At 35.0% G+C, this 23,958-nt stretch overlaps 1 protein-coding gene across 1 annotated transcript in view; it reads left to right on the top strand.

Annotated features, from left to right (window-relative positions):
• SMCHD1 (structural maintenance of chromosomes flexible hinge domain containing 1) overlaps positions 1-23,958 on the top strand; it is a 69,299-nt gene extending 45,341 nt beyond the window's left edge. Inside the window, exons 31-48 of the mRNA XM_064434581.1 lie at positions 1,318-1,397; positions 2,856-3,013; positions 4,623-4,738; positions 5,181-5,242; positions 7,229-7,316; positions 7,725-7,856; positions 9,549-9,698; positions 13,102-13,228; positions 13,399-13,518; positions 14,785-14,870; positions 15,887-16,009; positions 16,214-16,404; positions 17,159-17,268; positions 18,595-18,665; positions 19,531-19,702; positions 21,618-21,776; positions 22,459-22,582; positions 23,528-23,958. Of these exons, the coding sequence (XP_064290651.1) occupies positions 1,318-1,397; positions 2,856-3,013; positions 4,623-4,738; positions 5,181-5,242; positions 7,229-7,316; positions 7,725-7,856; positions 9,549-9,698; positions 13,102-13,228; positions 13,399-13,518; positions 14,785-14,870; positions 15,887-16,009; positions 16,214-16,404; positions 17,159-17,268; positions 18,595-18,665; positions 19,531-19,702; positions 21,618-21,776; positions 22,459-22,582; positions 23,528-23,630 (2,172 nt within the window). The 3' untranslated portion in view covers positions 23,631-23,958. The remainder of the gene's footprint in view (positions 1-1,317; positions 1,398-2,855; positions 3,014-4,622; positions 4,739-5,180; positions 5,243-7,228; positions 7,317-7,724; positions 7,857-9,548; positions 9,699-13,101; positions 13,229-13,398; positions 13,519-14,784; positions 14,871-15,886; positions 16,010-16,213; positions 16,405-17,158; positions 17,269-18,594; positions 18,666-19,530; positions 19,703-21,617; positions 21,777-22,458; positions 22,583-23,527) is intronic.

The following is a 23,958-nucleotide window of genomic DNA, read 5'->3' as shown; positions in this document are numbered from 1 at the left end:
ATCAGTCTGTGCAAAAAAAGGACCTTGAGAGAATACCCCATTCATTAAAAATTTACTCCTGTGTTTGAACAAAAAAGGGAAAGTCAAGCTGTTCCTACCTCTGAATGTGTTCCACACATTCCTACCTGTCAGTACAGAGACTGTTATATTGAATATATATTATCAACACAGGATATATTCATCCACCTCTGGACGTAGCATTTTTTCATTCGGGGCAGGGCCTGTTCCCTTCTTGTTCCTGCTTGCCGTGCATTTGCATTCCTCAGGTTTCTCAGAATAAAAAACAGCCAAGAACCTTCTTTTGCTCACTCCTCCAGAGCTTTTGCCCAATTTAACTATGCTATTATTATTTTTTAATTGGATATTTTGAAGGAGATCTCTTGATATCCTGAACAGGTTTTTTCTGTCTTTTTTTACTCTATTGCCATAGAACCCTGCCTCACAGTTTGGGGATTTCTTTTCTTTACACCAACTACTGCCTTTATGGTGTCAGCTGAAGCTCACTGTGGGTTCCAGTTACATTGTTCTTGAGAGAAGACACAACCTTGGCAGTAGCACTGCGTGATTTTGCTGCCTGGTCAAAGACATACTGTGGTGGCATGCTGTGTCTTTTCAGATTTTTTGCCTTCTTTCAGGGAACACCATCAGCATGTCTTAGAGTCCACATATTCTTTAGCTGGATGTGTCCAGGAGAAAGTGTTCTGAAAGCAAAGGTTGATCATTGTTATAAAGTGTTTATTACAGCATACTCTGCATTGGCATTTCCAGTAGGTTGTATGCACAGTCTCCCAAAAGAAATGAGAAGATTTTGGGAATGGAAATTCTCAAATAAGATGTTCTCTATATTTCAGGTTCCACCCTCTAAGGCTCCAAAGCCTGATATTATGCAGTTGCAGCATGCATTCCCTGTACTCCTTTATCTTAGAGATCCAATACTGAATAAGAACTGGAGGAACACTTTCTACAAACTATTTAGTGCGTGTTAAAGTTTTTGGATCTGAAAATAAACTCAGATTAACATCTGCTATGGATGATATGATAGCATCAGTAGCAGTTTAAAAAATAACATAATATATTTGAATATATTAATGAAGACTTATCTCCTAATTCAGATGAAGTGATTGCTTTTAAAAACTAGTAGAGAATTTGAACCCTGTTCCTTAATATTGTCTTAATAATAGTATATCTTTCCCTAACTTACAGTACAAAAATTTAGCTACAGCTCAGATTAACAGACAAATTGCAGGCAAATGAGATCAACATTTTCTCCTAAGACTATTTCTGTACCATTGAAAGATTTTTTTTTTTTTTTGACAGCTTGTTCCTTCAAACCAGCAACACAAAACAGATGATGCTGGTAGGGCTAACCTGGGAGTTTTTCGTATTCACGCACCTAGGTAAGTAATGAAAACTGATGGATTTCATAAAGAACTACCAAGTATTTATTAATCTAGAGCTAAGATTTACTATTTATATGCAGGTGGATGGCCAGATAGTAAGTTCTAAAAATCTAAGTGCTTAACTAAATAAAATTCAGTAGCTGCTTCTTTTGATCTACTGAGAAGCTGCTGCTGTAATTCTCTGAATCTTGTTTTATTCTGGTGATGGTAAACCTCATCTTGTTATTGTCAACCTGCACCAAGTGCAAGTGGTATTATAAACCACTTTAAAATTTTGAAATGTACAGTCTTTAGGTGGCAGCTCCAGACACCATACTTTTTAAAGTAGGAACACATTCTAAGATGGTTTAGATCCCACTTTTCTCTGTGTGCTAGACATCGTTTTAAAGGATTAGAGTGTCCAAAGGAATTTTAAATAGATGTATTTCATTTTTCCTATTTGCAATTCAACTGCTCAAGTCTCATTTCCAGCAGATGTGTGTCCTGTGGCTCCTGCTTCTTCATCTTGTGCTTCTTCATGCTCACTTCATGTGTAGCTTCCTTTACACACTTATATCTCATATGGCTTTTCAAATTCATAATTTCTGTATCTTCCTCATATTCACAGTTCTGCAACCCACTCCCTGTATCCCCAAGTTTTAGGAGCAAGACTGAGTTGGCTTTAGGTTATTTTTAAACTAGCAATAAGTGCTTGTTCTTTGCATTCAAATATGGATGATTTGATTCATAATACTCTCGCATTTGGAAATTTAAACCAGCATTGTTTTAAATGCTGTTGATAGTGCTCAGTGTATTTATCATGTCTGTGACTTCGTATAAGGATGATGAATATTAGTTATCAGTTTACTACTGGAGGTTAGAAACAGGTGTGACATCATAATATTTACAGCATAATCGAAACTGGCTGGGAAGTACAGCCTCTGCAGTTAAATACCATATTCCCAGTTATATTTTTTTTAAAAAACTGGGAGTTTTTTGAAAAAACTTGAAATTTAAGTTTTTAATACTGTAAAGAAAATTAGTTATTTGATAGCACTGAAGACATTATATACTTTCAGTGTACTTTGCTATATGTGAATGGTACTCAGATTCACTCTTTGGAAACTTATCAGAGCAGAATGCTCCTCACTATTTTAACTGCTTTCTGTTTTACTGTCTTCTGCTACTTGAGGCTACAGTTGCTAGTGTCTTACAGGCAATGAAACGTGATCAAAATGAAATATTAACACAAAATTAAGTTAATATTAATAAGTTAATATATTAAGTATAGTAATGAGTTTAAATTATTCTTATCTAACATTGCATTAACAATTCCTTTTTTTCTTCTTTTTACTACTACATTACTAGATATTGTTTAGCATGCTTTCATGTACATTATTCAGACTTGATGTTAGTTGAAAATTGTCTTTGTAGAAGAGGTTTTACTTCTGTTTTTATTATTTCTGTATATTGCAGGGGAGAGCATGTTTTACAGATTAAAGCCTCATACAACAAGGCCATATTAGATTGTCTTGTAATGACAATAAATGTCCTGCCTGATCCTGAGAAACCTGTCTGCCTGAATGTTAAATATGACAAAAGTCCTTCTTTTCCAGCAGGAGGTACCTTTCCTGGTAAGTATATAAATTTTTGGTGGAAACCAATCATTCAAGAGCTTTGAAAACCTGTGGTAAACTATTTTGGTGGTTTGCCCACTGTATTTTCTTTTTCTGGTCTGTTTTCTCAGTTCTTTGTAACAGCTGTGTCTGAGATTGTAACACTGGGGATACATAGGTCATCTTTCAAATGCATTTCAAAATACCTTATTTATTTGTTCCAAATTGCTCCTTTTATCCATCTATAAATGGGAAAACTACAGAATCTCTCTTCTCTAGCCAGTGCATGTATGTTTTCCCTCATCTTTCTCTGGAATTGTAGCAAAGGAAGTAGCTATGAAATTCTAGGCCAACTGTGAGCCAAGACAAATCAAAAGTAATCAGCAGGAGGACAAGACAATATATTCTTTTCTCCTGCTGTATTCTCCCACGAAGGAGTATATTTTGGCTGTTATAACTTGATCAGCCAACATACTTATGGCAAGAGGTTTTTTTTTTTTTTCAAAATACTTCGTACAGTGTTATGAACTTGATTAAATTCACAAGGTATTTTAGTTTTTCCTGGAAGAATCGTAAAATGACAGAGTGGTTTGGGTTGGAAGGGACCTGTAAAGACATCTACCTCCAGCCCCCCTGCCAAACAGACATTTTTCAAATGTAATGTGTAGTGTGAACCAGGTTTTTAGTTAAGGAGAATTAAACAGCTTCTTCAGAACAATATATATAGTATATTTGACATTAAATGATTAAATAATAAGTTCTGTATTAACAGTCTCATATTATTAAATAAATAAAATAACATTCTAATTATTTGATTTACTGTTGATTTTGGGTATACCTGAGGGCAGGCACTGTAATCTTGGTGGAGAGTCATGCCTGAAATTCTCATGCACATCAAATCATAGTCCTTCCTTAAAGTGCAAAATTCAGTCCTTCATGAACAGTGCAAGTTCATTTACATGCATTAAATCCATTTGCTTTGTTCGTATTTTGAACTAGAAGAAGGGTAGCTTTGTTCTAGTTTTGATTCCATTTCCTTCAGATCACTGCACTTTCTATGGGACCTACAGGAAAAGTGAAATTTTTCATACTGGGCTATAAAAAGGCAGGTAGTTTGACTGAAAAACCTGTCAACAGAGTGAAATGTCTCCCTATAGCCTATTTCTAACAGATACACCTGTGTGATCCTAGTCTGTAAGAAATAAAGCACTTGTGAAGGAAAAGCAGAATTTAGATTTCCTGTCCTTGAAGGAAGGAATCACCTACTTAACTAGCTACTGGTACTCATTCCTGAGAGCTAGAAGCAGCCTGATGTGCTATTTTGATAAGAATGATAATTTGAGAAAGGCAGACTTGAAATTTTAGGATTTTTTTTTTTTAAAGCTGTCATATAGTAGGTGTTTGGTTTTTCCTAAGGATTGTTACCTGGTCTGATTACAGGGATAAGGAGAGAAAGTTTTTCATACCTGGTTTGAGATTCTTAGTGGTTTTGGCTCTTTTGAAATGCTTGTTTTATAAGTTGTTTTTTTTTTCTCTCAAGTATGAAGGAAGACACAGAAATTAATGAAGTTTGAGCTGCTTAATTCTGAATAAAAATAATCTTCAAAACATATTTTTCATCCTACAGATTTTATGGTTAGTGTTCTTTCTGAAGATGACACCATTATTAAAAATATTAATCCAGCACGGATTACTATGAAAATGTGGGAAGCACAGAGCAGCCGGGTTAGGACACCAATTGATGTAAGTCATCAAAATGCGTTTTCAAAATGGGTATGAAAATGCCAGCGTAGGACAAACATAGTAGAAGCTGTCTTTCATTTGACTTAGATCTGTGTCCTGTTCTAGATTTTAAGTAACAAATGTTGCAGATCAACCCTACATGTTTATCAGTGTCTGTCCTGTTACAACTTGTCAGATTGGTCAAGCATCAGTACTACAGTAATGACTAAAATGTTGCTGTTCTGCAGAAGGTAACTCGTAGCAGGGAGAGTATTAGAAGTAACCACATTGAATTTTTCAAAGGGAATACTGAGAATTAAGAACATGAAATTAGTGTCTAAAATACAGGCTGTCTCGTTGATTCACTATGGGCAATCAGTACTGCAAATCCTTAAGACTTGGTAGCATATTGTAAGTTAAGTACTTTCAGTACATTGCATTAAATTTTTTGCATCCTTTACAGGTTACAACATTTAACTGTAGTAAAGTGAAGGATGACAAGGAAGATGGCTTCTTCTACTTCAGGTATAACAGCATTTATTTGTGGAACTTTCTGTACAAAATACATACTTTGAAATAGAAAGAAGAGTTTTATTTTTTGATAATAACAGTCAGCATGATACAGAAGAGTTGAAAGATACTAGCAAGATACATTGGGATGAAGATTGAATTATTTCCTAGATACTTTTGACATTTATATAATCTGAGAGTAGACAAGAAAGGAGTCCAAGATAATATATTAGAATACATTTTGAGAAACACTAGCAATGAGGGAACTAAATCATCAGCTTCTAACTTATATGACAACTTTCTTTAATTCTTTTCAATATTGCTTTAACTACTGTAGAGTTGCAGGCTGGACAAAGCAGGCTTAACTTTTTTTACTACCTTCTCTAACTGCATCGATCCTGAGCCATAACCTTGGTCCTGTTAGAATCATCCCTTGGGCTACTTAGTGAGTGTCTTAATAGTGTCTTAAATGAAAGGTGGCAGAACTAGAGCTCATCATAAGCTGGTGCCTGACTGCCACATTCTTTCTCCATCTATTTCTAGTAGACATTCTATGGGATTAGCTAAATAGTTATGGGACTGGCTATTGATTTAAGCTCTTGCCTCCTGGGTGTGGGCTTGTCTTGATATAGGTGCCTGTAGTTTACTAGTTGTCCACAAATGTGCAGAATTAAAACTCCCAGCCTTATTGAGAAATTTGGAAGGAGAGTACATACTGCCCATTAGCAGCCCTTGTAGAAGAGTTGTTTTACATGTTGCTGCCTGTGTCTGTGGCATCACTGTCTATCAAGTGACTTCCTTTCAAGTTTTCCTGTTCTTGGCACACTCTGATGGTCTTTATCTATTTATTGCCAGTCAGTAACACGGGTGCCATTATATAGTCTTAAACAACATGCATTGCAGTTGTCATTTCTTCTTTTTCTAAAGCCTCTGTCTGTCCAGCCATAAGATCCTTAGCTGATTATTTACTAACTAGTGTTTTAATGTGTCCTGACAAGGCAGATGCTACTGTCAATCTTAAGCTAGATAAAATGCAGAAAAGAATTGTTACTTCTGTATGTGAAAGCTAAAAAAGGAAAAGTCATGGTCTATTCTAGAAATATTAAAACTTTGAGATTTCATTTTTTCCAAGCTAAGCATTCCAGGGAATCTTGCATAATAGTCCTTCCCAAACAAAATCAGAAGAAATAAATTACTTAATGTTGACAAAACAGCTAAACTGCTGTTTGTTGAAAACAAAAATCATTAATCAATTCAAGAATGCCACATGCCATGTTTGGAGAAATACCTGCATCTTGGCTGTTTGCATGTCTTCAAGTTTGCAAGCATTTTTTAAGTCACTGCTATCCCTTGCTGAATACTGCAAAGGTCCTCTGGATGCCACATGGCCTTCCTTGCTGGGTGAAATTATAGCAGCAGAACCTCAGGTGTCTGGGCTTTTCTTCATGTTTTGGTGGTAGGGGTTCTTTGCCAGTGGTCTGCACTCTGGAATGCTGTAAGTTAGAGGGAAAACTCTTTATTTCTCTCTCACTATATTCAGCCTTGACCAGTGGTCCAAGTCACCCAACTTTGTACAATCTGACTAAGAAATGAATTAGGTACTCTGATTTTATGAAAATTTTATTAAATTTGGAGAGAAATGGTTGTTGTTCCAGATCTAGACATGTGTATGTTTTGTTCTGGTGGCTTAATGAAAATTCTGAATAGGAAATTAAATGGTGTAGACTTGCAGATTTCTGAATAGGGCCATGGCAAGCTTCCCGTCATCTAAAAGAGACAAACTCTTGGAGGAGACTTCCCTCATTCAAGCTTCCAAAAGCCATACTCTTAATTCTCAGGGAAGTTTGATGGCCTTCTTGCTGAAGGAGGAGTATAATACCTTAGTAGGGCCTTCTAACTAGTTTGGGGGACTACTCAGAATTTTAATTGCTTGTGTACTTACATACTTGTGACTATAATATAGTCTCATGTTTGCTTGGGTTTTATTTTTGGTCTTTTTAGAGATAAAGTAATTCCGGAGAGAGTGGGCACTTACATGATCCAGTTTACCTTTGCAATGGATAAGACAAATATGCTCAACAGTGAGCAGGTTTGTATCTCTAATTATTGCTACTAGCCAAGAACACATAATGCAGAATCATCTGGGTTAAAGTGTTAGGGTGCTTTTTAGGTTCAGAATGGAAATATTTCACTCACAAGTTTTGAAAAAAACTATATTTTTATTTTTGATAGTTACTGATTTCAAACTGTTGATTATCAAAATATGTTTTCATTAACTTCTATAACCAACAATTTGACAGTATAACAGAGGTGCATAATTTGCAACCTAGCAGAACTTCTTTGTGGTTCTGCTAATTTATTTCAGGTCTGTCCGTAAATTTTACATACACTTGTTTTAGTGGTTTTTTGAGCAACCCAGGTGTGCATGTGATTTGTAGTTAATTATATCAGTCTGTATTTTATTTTTTGTTTCATTTTTCCTCCTTTTTTCTGCTAGATTATAATAGAAGTTGTACCTAATGATCCTGTACGCTTGTTACCTGATTCTTTACCAGCTACTCCAGCAGTTTCCAATGTTCGAGCTCTTACCAGCCGTACACTGGTCAAGGATTTATACCTCCATTTAATGGTAACTATACTTCCATACAAAATCATAATTAAGTGTTGTGGTGCACCACTTTAGTTGTTCTCTTGCACTGGGTGATTGGGAATTTGCACAGAATAGTTTTATATTGCACTGTATAGCTTATGTTATATCACGTGGTTTGTTACCCCTTTCTCCCATCACATGGTCTTTCCCTCACCTGTCCTGGTACCCCCTGGTGGTCTCTCCCCTGGGTTACCCCTCCCCTCGCCACTCCTCACTGCTGTCCCATTGGCTCTGGACCTCTCCCTCAGTCCCCATCCCGGGGTATAAAAGTTCTCTACTGCCAGGGAATGCCCTCGCTTTTCTCCCATGGGTTTGTCTGCCTGATGTGTGTCTAGGAATAAAGGACGTTTCCCACGTGGAGGAGAGCACTTTTCGAATCTTTTACCTTTGTCTATGAAGTATCGTGTGGGCAAGGGTCTGTAGCTAGCCGGAGTGGACCTCAACAGCCCTGGAAACACGATTCTTCAATTAAGGAAATGTAGAAGACTGCTGAAACTGTATTGAATTTTGCCGTAAGGCATTGTTACTGTTTCTTTGCAGTTTCACTTCAGTAAAAAAGATGTTAATTAGTGATTTTTCAGCATATGACAGGTCCATCTTCTTTAATTTACATATGGATGACCAAAACTGAAATGTTTAGTCCTTGCTGTCAGGTATCTCAATTGAAATCAGTGTCTTGTTGCCACACAGAAAAATTGTTTCAAGAATAGATTCTAGTAGGAAAACACTTGCGTGTACAGCAGATATTTCTCTCCATGATTTTTCTTCCCCGGTACAGTTTCTCTTAGAAATCTTATATTACCAAAAATAAGGTTTCTTCAACTTTGAGTGTTCACAGGCATAAAGGACATCACTTACAAGCTACCATAATAGCAAAACAGACTCAGCTTGTGGAAAAGTAATTTAATTTAATTTCCAGTTAAAAAAAGATTTGTGTCATAAGAAACAAAGATCAAAAAACTAAAGCAATACCTACTGCCCCACCCTTCCTAGGCTCAGCTTTGTTCCAGATTCCTGTACCCTCTCCCAAGCAGTGCAAGGGGGTAAAGAATGGGGGCCACAGTCAACCTGTAACAGCTCCTCAGCTCTTTCCTGCCAGTGCTTTTTCTTCAGTTTCCCTTTTTGTAGTGTGGGTCCCCTCATGGGCCACCGTCCTTCACAAACTGCTCTGCTGTGAGCCCTTGCCACAGGCTGCAGTCCAGGAATTATCAGCCTGGTTTAGCATGGGGTCCTCCACGGGCTTCCATGCAGATCTCTGCACCACTGTGGTTCTTCATCGGCTGCAGGGAAGTACCTGCTCCAGTGTGGTTTCCCTCTGAGCTGCAGGGGAATTTCTGCTCCTCCTGCTGTTCCTTCTCTCACCATCTACTGTCTTTTTTTTTTTCTTTTTTTTTTTCCTTTTTTTTCTTTTTTTTCTTTATTTTTTTTTAATTTTTTTTAAATTTTTTTTTTCCCCTTCTCACCTGCCTGTGCATTTCTGCCCATTCTTAAATACAAAGAAGCACCATTTTGCCTCTGTGCTCAGTTGGAGCACTGGCCATGTCCAGCCTCTCCTCACAGAGGCTGCCTCTGCAGAAACTGCTAGCACCCTGCCTTATAAATCCAGGGCAGTACAGGAATGGATTATTTAGTTCAGTCCCAAACTAACTTTAATTTCTTTTTTACTCACAGGATGAATATAACAACCACACTGGACTTGATCTAGTTGGCAGAGTAATAGTAAAAATTAAAAGCCCAAATGAAGAAGATATAGAGATCCCGCAGTTTCATGGGAAAGTCAATACAGTAGAGTTTCCAATGGAGAGTGGATCAGCTGAAATTGTAAGTGACTGAAATACACAGGTCTGTGAACACTCTGTCACTGTGTGAGGTTTATTTTTCCTGCAGTTTTAAAGTTATCTTATGCCACATTGTGTTCTGTGGAGATTTAGTTTATATTGTAGCTTTCCCTTAGAAATAAGTAGATACATTATTTCTTCTGTGGTTGGTTGCTGATTTTCAGGAAACCTGAAGGAAGGACATTCTTTTAAAAGTTTATCCTTTCCAAGTGAGGGAAGTGTACAGGTACTTTCAGTTAGGGACCAGGACATTCAAGAAAATCCAGGAAAAATGTTTTCTTCATTTGAATTTCACATGTGAATAACAATTAACCGGTTTACTTAAACCATTACCATTACTGGTATTTTACATTTTTATTTATAATACTGTCAGGCTGTTATATCTTAAGGTAATTCAGAATGACTTCTTCATATATTTCTAATTAAATTTTGCTAGGCTCTCTTTACTTTTTGTCTAAGTAGTGGGCATATATATACTTTGTAGAAAGGTGTCCTACCCTCATTTTGCAAAGATAAAACTGCCATTTTTCTTTGTGCTTTGTTTCACTCATTAATGCACCTGGCTGTTAAAAATGCTTTCCTTATTTTGGTTTGAATCTCTGACATCATACATACTCTGAAAGTACTGCATATTGTAGTCACATCACTGCAGTCACTTTTTCTTCAGCAAATAAAAATTGAATTTTTAAAACCTCTAAGTTCCATCTGTCACAGCTGCTATAAAATATCATACAAAGACACAGTGTAAAATGTGCACATGCACAAAACCAGGAGCTGTTCAAAACACACCGAAGAAAATCCAGCTGAATGTGGAGTTTCTTCTGTGTGGAATGGTCACAATCGTTGTCTACAATCTCAAGCCTACACAGAACTTCAATCGGTGGTATTCCTGTGGTGAAACAGTTGTATATTGATTTTTGTTTTCAACTTGAAATACATAAGAATGGCAGAACAAAATTATACCCCTACTTCATGTGGTTGTCACTTATTTTAAAAGTCTGACATCTACAGAAGTCTTCAAACAGTTAGAAGGTGTACCAAAGGAGGATCCACCTTTTAAGGACATTTTCTCAGCCACCTTTTCTAGCTCGCTCTTTGGAAGCAGCTTTATGACAGACCAACATCAGTGTGTGCCAGGTGGAGACAGACACTGCATAGCAATCCAAACGAATTCTCCAAATACATCGTGGAAATCACCACCATAAGACTGCAGTAGAATCCTAAAATTTACAGGTCCTACATAGGAACTTCTTTAGAATATATTTTATTCAGTACATTGACTGCTTTTATGGAGCTACATATGTGAAACTGAATGACACAGCATAAGTTATTCTCTGTCAATAACAGTCAAGAACAGAAACTTCTAGTTAACATGGCTAAATGTTATTAATGGCCCAAATTCTTGTCTACTCTAATCCATACAGAAAAGTGACAAAATATGTATGAAAACCAACCTAGTAAAATAAAATGCAGAGACTGAATAGAGGTATCAGATAAAATTAATATACCGATTGATTTATGGTGCACTCTTGGGTTTCTCTGGTTTCCGTAATATGTTTCAGGAGTAATTAACTGGTTTGTGAACACATTTTTCTCAGGCAGATGGGGTTAAGAAAAAGTGCAAAAGTATAGCTTTAGGTATTTACTTTTTAGGTATATATAAGTGTGAAAGATCAGCTAAAACTGCTGGTCGAACAAAACACTCTGCAATTCTTGTATTTACACCTGTGGTAAAAGGTGTAAATTGAACACCTTTATATGGGTAACAATAACCCCATATATAACCTGTGGCAGTTCAGATAAAATTACTGGATGATTTTGAAGACTCTTTGCTAATGCAGAAATAATTTTTTTTTTTTGTTTGTCTCCATGTAGTAACCTTCTGTTGCATAATTGTGACCTAAATTCTCCAGTTCCCCATCAGTGACAAAGCTAACCTGTGTAATGGAGGGGAGAGTGTGCTGAGTTTCATGGTGTTTGGGTGATTGTTTGGCTTGTTTTGCCCTCCCCCCCTATTTTTTTTCTTTTTTAGTAAGCCAATAGAGTGCTTTTTTTTCTACTTAGGTATTCCTGGATTGGTGGAAGATGGAGGGTTTTGCATGCTTATTCCTTTTTTTTTTACTATGATCTAAAGATATTCTGCTGCCTATGACAGTAACTTGTGTTCCCCAGTCATCCATGGGGACTGATTGCATTTCAGTGAACCCAGTATCTTCCCCACCTCAGGCAGTTTTCAGGCATCTGGTTTATACTGATTTCACTGACTTCAGACTACTCACAAAACCCATGTGGAAAGGGTTTGTTGGTTGTGATGCACTGTCCTTTTCATATGACTTGTAATGGGGAGGGGAAGGGACATACCTGTTTTCTTCAAGTATTTTGAAATTGTCACATCTTGTTTGTAAAGACAGTTGTATGCAATTAGCACAAATGATGAAAATGATAATCTGATATGTTTACCCTTAGTCACAAGTTCAGGGATGCTAAACTTGTTTAGTGAAGAAAAATGTTAACATCTTTGTTGGCATATATTTTCTAAGGAAAAGATATTTCCACTACAGACTGCTCCTGATAAAATATGTAGCTGCAGTATTTTTGAAAGCTATGAAACTGTCTTTGAAGGTTATGTATCTATCTCTTCTTTTAGGCTGCAACCACCATTCTCTTGATTTGGCCAGTTGAGTAGCAATTTCTACATGTTAAAGGTGGAAACAGTATGAGTTTTATTACCAGAATTATTCATTTTATGCATGATACCTTTCCCAAAGTAGCAGTGCATTTAGATATTACCTTTACTAATTTTATTTCTGTTTACCTTTATGGTTTTATAATATTTCCCACGTTTATAAAGAAAGGCAAAGGATTTAATATGCCTTTTCAATAAGGAGTTGATAAGAAATTAAATGTTTATGATAGTGTTTGGGTATATTGTTGATTCATTTGGGATTTGCTGTCTATTTCCATGGTAACAGCAGTAACTTTAACCAAGCACTGGGAATAGATTGCTCTTCCTTCTCTGCATTTATGTTTTGGGTCTTTCTTTTTAATGATCTGTTTACATTTCACATACTGAATGAAGTACACCTGAGGATATCTTGCTTATCAGACAGTGCAGAGGATATTATTTCTGAGCATGTGTCTCTGAAATAAAATATATAGCCAAAAATACTAAGACTTTCTAAACAGGTAAAAATTACAATCTTAATTCTTAAATATTAAAATAGCGATATCTTTGTATTTTACTTTTGTTTAGTTGTTATAAAAGGCTGTCTATTGTATAGACATCGTGTGTTATGTAACTTACAAATTTGCATCTGAAGAATGTTTGTTTTGTGTGTAACTTCAAGCTTGGGCATAAACTTATATTTGTTTGTTTATTTTCATAGAATTTAGTGCTGGCTGAAGACAGTCCTGGGAGAGACAGCACTGAATATATTCTTGTCTTTGAGCCACATCTGCCAGCTTTGAAAAAACCTTTGGAACCATATTGTCTCTCATTTATGTTTTACAATGGTATGTTTCAAGTACTCTCAAATACTTGCTTTTCCTTAGAATCAGCAATTTTTGGATCCCTAATATGTTTTCAGAACTATGTAATAGCTTAATAGATTTTTACTAATGCTTAAACCATATAAGTATGTTACTGTATGTTTTTCTAAAAGTGAATATGTTTATTTCTGTAGATTCCAAGAAGCAGCAGCTGATGGCAACACTGACCAGGGAGAAAGACCAATTATCTAAGTCCATAGATCTTTACAGAAAGATGTTTGATACTACAAATCAGCTCGTAGCTGAAATGAAATGTAAGTTCAATCAAATAGGTAAATAATTTTTCTGTGAATTAAACTTCTGTCCTATAATGATTTTGAGAATATAGAGAAGGGGAGAAAAATCAATGTTGAAATCATGAGAGATAGTAATTAGAGGGTAGCAGATGGGGTATATGTCTTGCAGGGAGGCATCTAATTATTAAATATTGAATGTTCCTACCTGTAAAAGTCTTGGTTTGATGTAGAATGTTTTCTGTCAGAATTATCAAAAGGAGAAAAGAAATATTGAAGTTGGTGTTTTATGGCTTTTTATCCATGGACTGCCTTTTACTCCCATCTTCGCGTGCTCGTACATCTGGAAATTCAACAGTTGCCTAAAAACAATTTAAGGAGAATAGACTATAGATAATCATTTTTAAAAAGTTAGTCTTACGTTTTAAAAATGTTACTTTTCCCCCTCACGTTTGACCCTGTGTATATTATTCAGAAGTGTTGTGTAATTGTTTATGTTCTTCAGCAAATGTAATTCTTTATGAATGAAGGAAATGTTTTCTGTCTTTTTTTTTGTTTTTGAATCATCCTGCCTGTTGATCAAAAGGTTTGTTTTAATAATTGCATTTTAAATTTTTATTTTAAGTAATCACCAAGTGTAAATAAAGCGGATTGGCTTAGAAGATGCTGCTGTTTCTTGTAATTTTAATATTTCATATTTCCATTATGAATGGAAAATCTTGAATTCCAGTGTGAAAGGCATAAAATATTTGTTTCATACATGCACATCTGCAGAGAGTAAGTTAGAGTACAGTGTTACACTTTATGTTTAAGTAATAAGATAATTTCAAATATAAACATTTTGTGAACAGAGGGTAGAAAGCAACTCACCTGTTTACTGATTTGTTTTTGAAATTAGTTCAGGTATGTGAGCTGAGGAAATAGTGTCAAGAAAGTGGTGTCCCATATAACAGACAAAGGCACTCTTCTCTGTCTTGCCATTTCCCTGTTGGAGAACCATTTATAATGACAATTGAGGATGAAAACTAAAACTAGCTAATGTTATCAGACTGATACAAGGCCTAGGCCCCTTTGCTTCTTGAAGCTGAAGGTGTAACATCTGCTGAAATTGTTTAGAAACTGGATAAAATCGCAAGATTTTTGTTGAAAAATTCTTACATTCTGTGCTGAAATTAAGAAGTAGATAGGGTCACTCGCAGCTGACATAATTCTGAAAAGTTGTAAGAAATTCTCTAAGTGTTCCATTGCTTCCTATCACTTCCTCAGTCTCTTTTGATTTTGTTTCAGGTCAGGTTAAAGAAGCTGAAACACGGGAAGCTCTCCTGAAGAATGAACTGAAAAAGCACCAAATTGAATTACCACAGACAAACACAGTATGACTTGATTCTTACTGAACTCCATTAACATATCTAAAATTAATATCAATAATATATCAATACTAATATTGCTGAATCACACTGTTATCAAAACAGTGAAAATTTAAATTGTAGAAAAATTTGTGAATCGATGTCAGATGTAAGGGGTTTTTTTAATTGTTCTGTTAGTGTGAGGATCTTTTAAAATACAGTTATAGAACTAACAAAAACCTTGTCTTTTATATCCTGGTCTTGTTTTTCTGCTGGTCATGTTTCTGCTAAGGTTACCAGTGTTACTGCTAGATGTTACAGTAGGTTTTTGGAGGCTGGTCAATATATATTGGATGTGTTCTGGCGTAAGTAAGCCAAAGGAAAGCACTTTTTTTTAGAGAATCAGAGAATTGCATATGTTACTGCCAAAGTTAATGTAAAAGTAAATTTGGAAATATTCAGGACAATGTACCGCATTACTAATTTTTCTTAGAGATCCAATTATGTTTTAAGAAACTTTAAAAAAGTTTTCAAACTACTAACATTTGGGGGAAGAAAACACCTATGTAAATGATTATCTTTAGATCAAATACGACCAAGTTATAGTCATTAATCACAAATCAGTAGAATTAAATTCAGTCACAGTACTGAAGTTCCCCCTGCTGGCTAGAGTTTTCAAGGCTGGATGTAGTCGCCTTCTGAAATGGTTTCTTTTTGTGCATTCATGATTGTATCTTCCTGCTGTTTTAAACTTTCTTCACTTTCGTCTCTAATCAAGCACTGATAGTTCTTTGTGAAATGCTCCTTGAAGCCCTTAAAAATTAAAGAATTTTTTTTAAAAAGTAATTAAAAATTTTGGTCACAATCGCAGTGAGCTTTCCCTTTGCTCTTCTCTGGGATTGTGCATGGTGGTCCATTATACATGAAAAGCCCGTTTCAGGTTATTGAATGTTTGTTGTTAGAAAGTTAATTGATGACAGATAACTACTTCTGCTGCTCAGTCCACTGGTACATGCTTACTGATTTTAAATCTTCACTCTCAGCTTCAGTATGTGGATTCTCTTCTGAAAAAAAAGATGTTGGAACAAGAAGGAGTAATGAAGCAGCCAAGGAGAACTTGTACCCTCCCAAACTATCCAAAAGGCAGCCAGGATATTCTAGGCAAGGTGAGTTTTCTTGCAGAGAGCCTTCTAATGAGTTCTGTTGGTTCCACAAAGTGCTAGTGATGAAAAATTATCTGATGACCAGCTGCCCTAACAGAGCCATCAACAGGGAATTAAAGGTCTAAAGTTGCAGGATTATTGTGATTACTATGAAGAGGGGATGTGGTCTTGGTTTCTGTTTTGACTGTTGTAACTTCTGTGGTGCAGATTGCACATTTAGCTCAAATCGAGGATAACGAAGCAGCAAAAGTCATCTCTTGGCACCTGGCAAGTGACATGGACTGTGTAGTCACACTGACCACGGAAGCTGCTCGTTCTATCTTCGATGAAACTCAAGGTCGACAACAAGTGTTACCCCTTGATTCTATTTACAAGAAGACACTTCCAGATTGGTCCAGGTAGAGAAAAAAAAAAATTAAACTTCTGCATTTGTATTACATACTTCAACTCTTTTTTTCTTGTCTAATTTGATTGTTAAACTTCAGTTGAAGATTTGAAGTATAAAATTCACAGGTTTATTATTACAGCAACAGTAATGTCACTTGAAGTGTTAGCTGAAATCTCAGCTTTACGTCTTTAGCTGCTGTGTGATGCTCTTTATGTAATAGCTTCTGTATTTTTTTTCTTTATGTCTACATGTTTTCTAGAGCAGGAATTTATTTTAAATAATTATAGTGCTTCTAATCAGATTATAACTTTCAAAAATCCAGTTTCAGAATACATTCCTAAAATCATCTGTAGTCATATAAAGTCATTTTGCTATTTCAGTTGCCTGAAAAATAAAGTACAGTATTTCTGCTCCTGAAAATAATTTGCTTATGAAGGTGACTTCTAATATAATAAGAATGCCCTTTAGAAAAGATCTGATGTATAAATGTATTTATAATGTTCAAATTCTCAGTTGTCATAATACAGTGCATTAAAACTTGTCCATAAATTAGTCATATGATTTTGTTGGAAATAATGCCTCATAACAAATCAGTGTTTTACTAAAATATCTTTAATATAACTGACATTTCAGATAATGGTGGGATCATTTATCTAATGTGGAAGTGATAAGATGCATTCAATTCCGTTGCAGATTCCTGGCTAGAATAATGACAAATTGCTTTCTTCTTTTCTTCTCCTTTGCTGTCTCCTTTGCTTAACCAGACCTTTACCTCACATGAGAAATGGAAGAACGTTCTTCAGACCTATTGGAAATCCTGTATTTGCCAGAGATCTGTTAACATTTCCAGATAATGTAGAGCATTGTCAAACAGGTAAATGATAAGGATCAAACATTAATAACTTCTTTCTTTTAAAGAATGAAATACAGCAACATCACAAATTATAATCCCTTCAACATTTGCAAATACCAAAGTACATTCCTCCTGAGTTCTGTTGGTAAAAATAAGAGGGCATTAGCATTAATTATTTTTAAACAAAAGTTGTGAAAATTTCACCCATGACCACTTTGTTTTACTTGTTGTCTTAGTTTCATTTTCTCTACTTAGATGTGTGGCAGGTTTTTTCTTTTTTAAATTCCTGCAGCATTATCTTATTCTCAAGCTCCTTAGAGCAGGAACTGACCATCACAAGATGAATTTTATAATCTCATATTGCAGAAGCTACTCCTTTTGTTAGGCTTTGTTTTTAGTTTGATTCTTCTCAGAAATGTGTAATACATAGATTTAAGTACATGCAGACTGAAGTGTACATAACTGTGTGTGTTATGCTTAAACAGCTTAATAGTTGTGAGAAATCTTTCAATTTTTATGTAGATTTTCGTTTAGGAAACTATTGTACTCTTTCTAACAATGTAGCAATCCCTACCTTTTCCTACACTTTTTTTAAAATTAAGTAGATCTGCTCCTTTATATGGAGAGTTGACATCTGCAGTTACTTCAGTAAGTTTTGCATTTTATCTCACGACTTCCCACTATAGAAGTATTCCTCTCTACTGTTTATAAAGACCAATTTTTAACCCTGTGCATTTTCAGAAAGTTAGATAGTGATAGACTTACAGTTAAAAGTTCTTCTTCATGCCCTTTAAGGGAATTGAAAAAAAACACATTGCATGACATATCTCGTGCATGGCTACATTGTTAGATTTTGTATGGAACAGACTTTCATTAGCAGAAGAGTCTCAAGCTCAGTTGGATCATTTGCCTGGGAATGTTTTTTTTTTTTTACAAACCATTGAAATATGAAGAAAAATATTAAGTAACTGAGAACAAAATTCAACATTCCAGGAGGATTTTTAAAAAGATATCATTTATATAATTTCATGAAACTTGGGATTTTATTATGTGTGTCTTGATCAATGTAAAATATCAAGAGAGTATTTTATTGGAAAATGCACTCAATTATGCCAAAAGGCACTTAAATGTACTAATTTTTTTCCTTGTGAATTCACTAATGAAAGCAGAAGATTGCATAGCTATCTCAACCTCAACAGAATTTTGTTGAAATAAAAATTATTTACATGTTATTTCCCTTGCACTTATCTTAGAAGCTGTGATAATGATGCCTCAGAATTGACTTTTCAAAACTCAAGTTATTTTGCTCCAGAGAAATTTCATAGTTCAAAAATTTATATTTTTCAGTGTTTGGTATGCTCTTGGGTGATACTATCATTATAGATAACTTGGATGCTGCCAACCACTACAGAAAAGAGGTATGTTTCAAATTTTCTCTAAATTTTATGATACAGATATATTGCAGAGCTACATATTTAATACATTAAAAACTTACAGTAATTCCCAAGTTTAATGCTGTGTTAGCTGTAAGTTTGTTTACTGTCTGTGGGTCTCAAACAGTGAATGAAATCTCTATTATTGGCACTGACAAAATTATCTCCATTCAACAAATTCCATTATGTGAATGTTGCTATGGCACATGGGACCACTTTTCCAAAGATGAGCATCTTCGGTTTGGCTGTGCTAGTGTTAAACACAAGTTCTTCTGTACTTTCCTAGTGTCTCTGTGTCATAAAACACAGGAGTCTAAGGCATATGGTGAAATTTCAGGTCCACTTGACTAAAAATTTGATGTGAAACTTACTGGATATCTTTGAGACCCATTTTATTTAGGTTTAATGGTACGTGTTTTAGCGGGAAAGCGTCTCTGAGGAAGTACTGACACTGGGCACTTTTACTTTCAGCCTATGAGTTTGCTAGAATCAAAAAAATGATTGAGCATAAGAATGTAGAACTGTACTGATTGCCACTGCTTCCTAATATATATTGATAATCAGCTTTTCCAAGGTATAGATCTAAATTCTGCCTTCAGATTTCTGGTAAAATGTGAGAACAAAACTAAAAAAAAATGGTCTTCATAATTATTGACAATAATGCTTCATTTTAATATATGCATTCTACTGCTTGAAAGCAAAGTCATGACGTCATTTCAGAAAATATGTTTTTCTTTAGGGGACAAAGTTGCATTGCAGTAGAAAAATACAAAGGTTCACAGCAGCATTGCTGAAAACTTAGACTTTCTGTGGAGTTACTAATTTATTCTCGATTTCTGTACCTGTGCAGGTTGTAAAAATTACACACTGCCCTACCTTGCTGACTAGGGAAGGAGACAGGATTCGTAGCAATGGAAAATTTGGAGGCCTGCAGAATAAAGCTCCTCCAATGGACAAGCTCAGAGGAATGGTATTTGGAGCACCAATGCCAAAACTTTACTCTACTATCTCTGGACAGATAGGTGGGTTAATGAAGTCACAAACATACAAAACTTACAAAATTATATTGCTTGTCCTATGTTTTTTATTCTCTGATGTAATACAGAAAGGAAAACTTCAATTTATCATACAGTTATTTTAAGAAGTAGGAACTGTACAGTGTTCTGTTTATAAATTTGCATTTTCTTAAAAGCTTATAGCTATTACATTTCCTGAAATAAAAAGTAGTAATAATGAAACAATCCCCTTTTTTTCTTAGCCTTAAGAAAATGAGTATAAGCAGTAATAATCATTCAAACAGTCGGCATGAGAAGCTTTAGCTGATTGAATTCTGGCATCACTGTGAAACAAGTTTTAGGTCTTTCTACTCTGGAAACACCATAATTTAAAATTTCTTAAGTGCAAGTGAGCTCTATGAAACAGTGGTAGAAAAATTCATGTTCTCAAGAGAGAATATCTCATAAGCTAACCTATTGCCTGTGGGATCACTTCCATTTCTTTGTGCTTAGATTCTTCATTTCAGAATAAAGGTTAGAAATTAAGTTAGAAGATGCAGTTTCTGACATGTAACAACTGACTTGACTGATGAGTAAAACACTGAAAAGTCTTACTTGCAAACAAGATTTTTCTTAAATACTTAATTTTAAAAAGAAAGGATATGAAGTGTATCCATGACAGTGCAATGGAGGGGTGTGGGGAGAGAACACACATACCTATTAAAATAGCCATATATATGAGCAAACTACTTAGCACTGACCAATTGAGTAGGGGAAAAAAAATGAGGACTAAAAACATCTTTTCTCAGCACTTTAGTAAAAATATATTATGCCTAGGGAAAACACAGTAAGCCTGTCAGTCACAGACTACACTGGGTTTAGCATACTTTGTCTATCAGCGTGTTTTCAATTGTTGAACTCAATTATTACCCAATACAAATTAAATTGAAATTTTCTATAGTTTAGTACTGGAGCAATAGTGGTAGAAGAAAAGGGCATGTTTTAATTTCACTTAGATACTAGACGTTTAAAGGAAAATCATAATAAAATTCCATCAACAGCATGGACAGCATCTCATTACACAGGGCTTGTTTTGAACTTAATTTTACACGTAGCATTAGTTCTGACATGCTCTTTTTCAGTGTTTGTAGGATAAAAGTTGCTTAATCTGTTATTACACTGGCAAGGTACTTGTAAAATAAGCTGTATTAAGAGTCTTCAGGCTTTTGTCAGTCTGCAGTAGCTCTCTGTGTGAGAGCTTTCACCCCATGGCAAACTTAAGGTCATTTAGTGTTCAGTTAAACTTTGTGCATAATACCTCGTACTCACGTGAAAGTAAAATGAATGAGTCCAGGCTAATATGCTTGAGCCCTTCCTTTATTACTTGACATATTTATTCAGTGCCTGGATGTGGAAAAATTTTTTGTCTCATGTGTAAAGAGGAAAAAGGATTGTCAGCAAAATACACCTTTGTTAATCTGAGTCTGCTTGATTAAATTTCCATAGTGGGACGGAATGAAACTCAGTAAATGTTCACTTGGGCCACAAGGTGGAATACAATTCAAGTCAGTAATACAAGCTTCTGCTTTGTAGCACTGAAAGCACAGCATGCTACAAGTACTTGATGTCTGATCAGAGGTAGAGAATTTCGCTTGGAGCACACGGGCAACAAGATGTGTACAGTGATACCAGTTTCCCACATGATTTTCAGAGTTTGCAGTCATCTAAGATAGGGACTTGAAAAGACGAGTCAAAATATTGGATTTTTTTTTACAGTCATTTTAAGAACAGCCACTATAAATTTTGATATTTTTAAGTAGTGTTGTTGAAAGGTATGTTTTCTGGTGGATTATACATTGCCTAGGTTGTTATTGGTAGCATTTGAAATCAAAATGGTTATTTACTTACTGTTCTGTGGCTTATTGTTTTATTTATCAATTAGATCTTCTTCAGCAATACCGTGCAGCAGTGATTAAATTTGATAATGTGAATAAGGACCTGGATTTACATTTGCAGTCACTGAACACTCCAGAAATGCAAAAGAAAAAACGGGAACTTGCTGAACAAGAGAAAAGCCTCAAGCTAGTAAAACAAAAATTGGGTAGGTTATTGTACTGTAATTTTGGTGTGCTGTAGAAAGAGAACAGTTAACTGCAACCAGATGAATTCTGCTCTTACAAACTAAGAAGTTCAAACTATGAATGAAAATTATTTACATTAAATAGTAGCTTAAAGATGTCACATTTTAAGGAAAGAATAGAAAAACTATATGTACTAGTATGATGCTGTGGATAATGCCTAGAGCAGCACTGCCCTGTATTGTGTTCAGATAATAAGAATGTGGTCAGTTTGTCTTGTGAACATGCAACTATGATCTCACTAGTAAGAGATTATATAACTATTAGTGTGGCTGGCCCCAAAACATTGGCATGCTTTTTGAAATGACTGTGTAGTAAAGAGCTGAATTGCTTTTGCTAAGGAAACACAATCAAAACATTGTGCTATAAAAAGAAACACCCTGAAGTCTGCAAGGATTGTCTGAGTTACAAGTTTTTTTATGTCAATATCAAATAATATTTTAAAAATCAACATTTACTCTGTGACATTTATAAATAAATTGTTTTAACTGTCATCTTTGAACTCTGTTTCAGATACAAGGTAACCATAAAATTCATTGTATTTCTAAAGTCTTTATTTCAAAGGTTTAACTCTGTTGTTATAGGGCCCATTTGTAACCAACAGGTTCAATTTTTCTGTAATTGGTTCTTGCAACTTTTTCATAGGTATGACTCCTGCTTTATCAGATAAAGGTGCTGAATCGTTACTTCAGCCTATAATGTTGGATATATCTGACACCCCCATTCCTCCCAAAAGAATGCGAAGAGACACAGTGAAAAAATTGTATAGGTAAGTATCTTCTGAGGCTAGTCATTATTTTCCCATAATCTGAATTCAAAACAAAAACTAGTTTATTCTGCATATTTTTAATTCATATTTGTATCTAATAAGCAACAGTTAATAGAGTTTGCATAAAGCTGATTTTCAAGATAATTTTTAATTTCTTTAAAGTTTCTGCCTCATTTAAAAGTTAAGTCTCATATAAAGATTTGCTTACTAATTCTGTTTCTCTTTATGAACTGATTGTTATCTTTGTGCATCACATTCCCCATATTTTCTGGTATATTTCACACTGTTACACCCAAAACTATTTGAAATGGCTTGGTCTGTAAACTCTTTTAAGGTCTGCTGTCAAATACTCATTAGATGAACACAGAAACAATTATTCTTTTGTAATAGAATCATTCTTACACTATTTTTTCTAAGTAACTGTCTGAAGTGAACTGGTGGGTAAAGTGTTTTACCCATGTATCTGTTCTCATTCCCTCTGTGCTGATGAGCATTTGAACAGACACACACACACACAAATTTGCAAAATCTTTATATCTCTACCTTTAAAGTGACATGAAACTGTCTTTGCCATTACATGTCTCTCCTCATGACTACATCACTGTCTTTGCTGAACTAGGGTCATTTTTCTGAGATTATTTAAATCTTACCCAGTAGTGTTATGTGATTCTCAGAACAAGTATTCACTATAGTGCTGTGTCTCTTACTTTTTATACTTGCTACTATTTTATCTACATATAGAACTGAAGTGGTTATGTAGTTAAACTAATATTAGCCTGTTGCTATTCTTCATTTTAACAAAATAAATACAGTAATAAAAAGCTGTGTATGAATATGGGGGTTATATTGTTTATACTGGTCGGAGCTCTATGCTATACATATAATTTTATATGTATAAAAAAATAAAAGCTCTGTTTATAAGCCACTGTGCTATGTTTTGTTTAGCTCAGAAGAATGGATCTCCTCTCCTGCAAAGCAGCAGCAACAGCAAGTGCTGCAAATGGCCCCTTCAGAACTTAATGGAACTCCACGGAAAAGAAAGGCATAGACTGATCAGACTTGCTGGGAAAAGCTGTGTATGGAAAATGTGAATACATTCAGTTAAAGGAAATACTTATGCGGTATTACCATTACTCTGAAGATTTTTATACTGATAAAAGATACAAATGTATTTCAGTTAGTAGGAACAAAAGTGTAAGTATTTAACATTGTTAGCCCAATTTTTGTATAGTTAATTTTCATTTCTAAAAGCTTTCAGAGTTATGTTCATGTGTTGAAAAAAAGGTTTTAAATATATTCTTTTTTATTTATGAAAAGATCTTTGCAATAAAACTGCTTCAGTACAAAGCACTGACAATACAGTCACTTGTGTTGAA

The sequence above is a fragment of the Passer domesticus genome, chromosome 1 (assembly GCF_036417665.1).
Source record: "Passer domesticus isolate bPasDom1 chromosome 1, bPasDom1.hap1, whole genome shotgun sequence".
Classification (NCBI taxonomy): Eukaryota; Metazoa; Chordata; class Aves; order Passeriformes; family Passeridae; genus Passer; species Passer domesticus.
The sequence above is the reverse complement of the archived record's forward strand: the minus strand, read 5'-3'. Positions and strand labels throughout refer to the sequence as shown.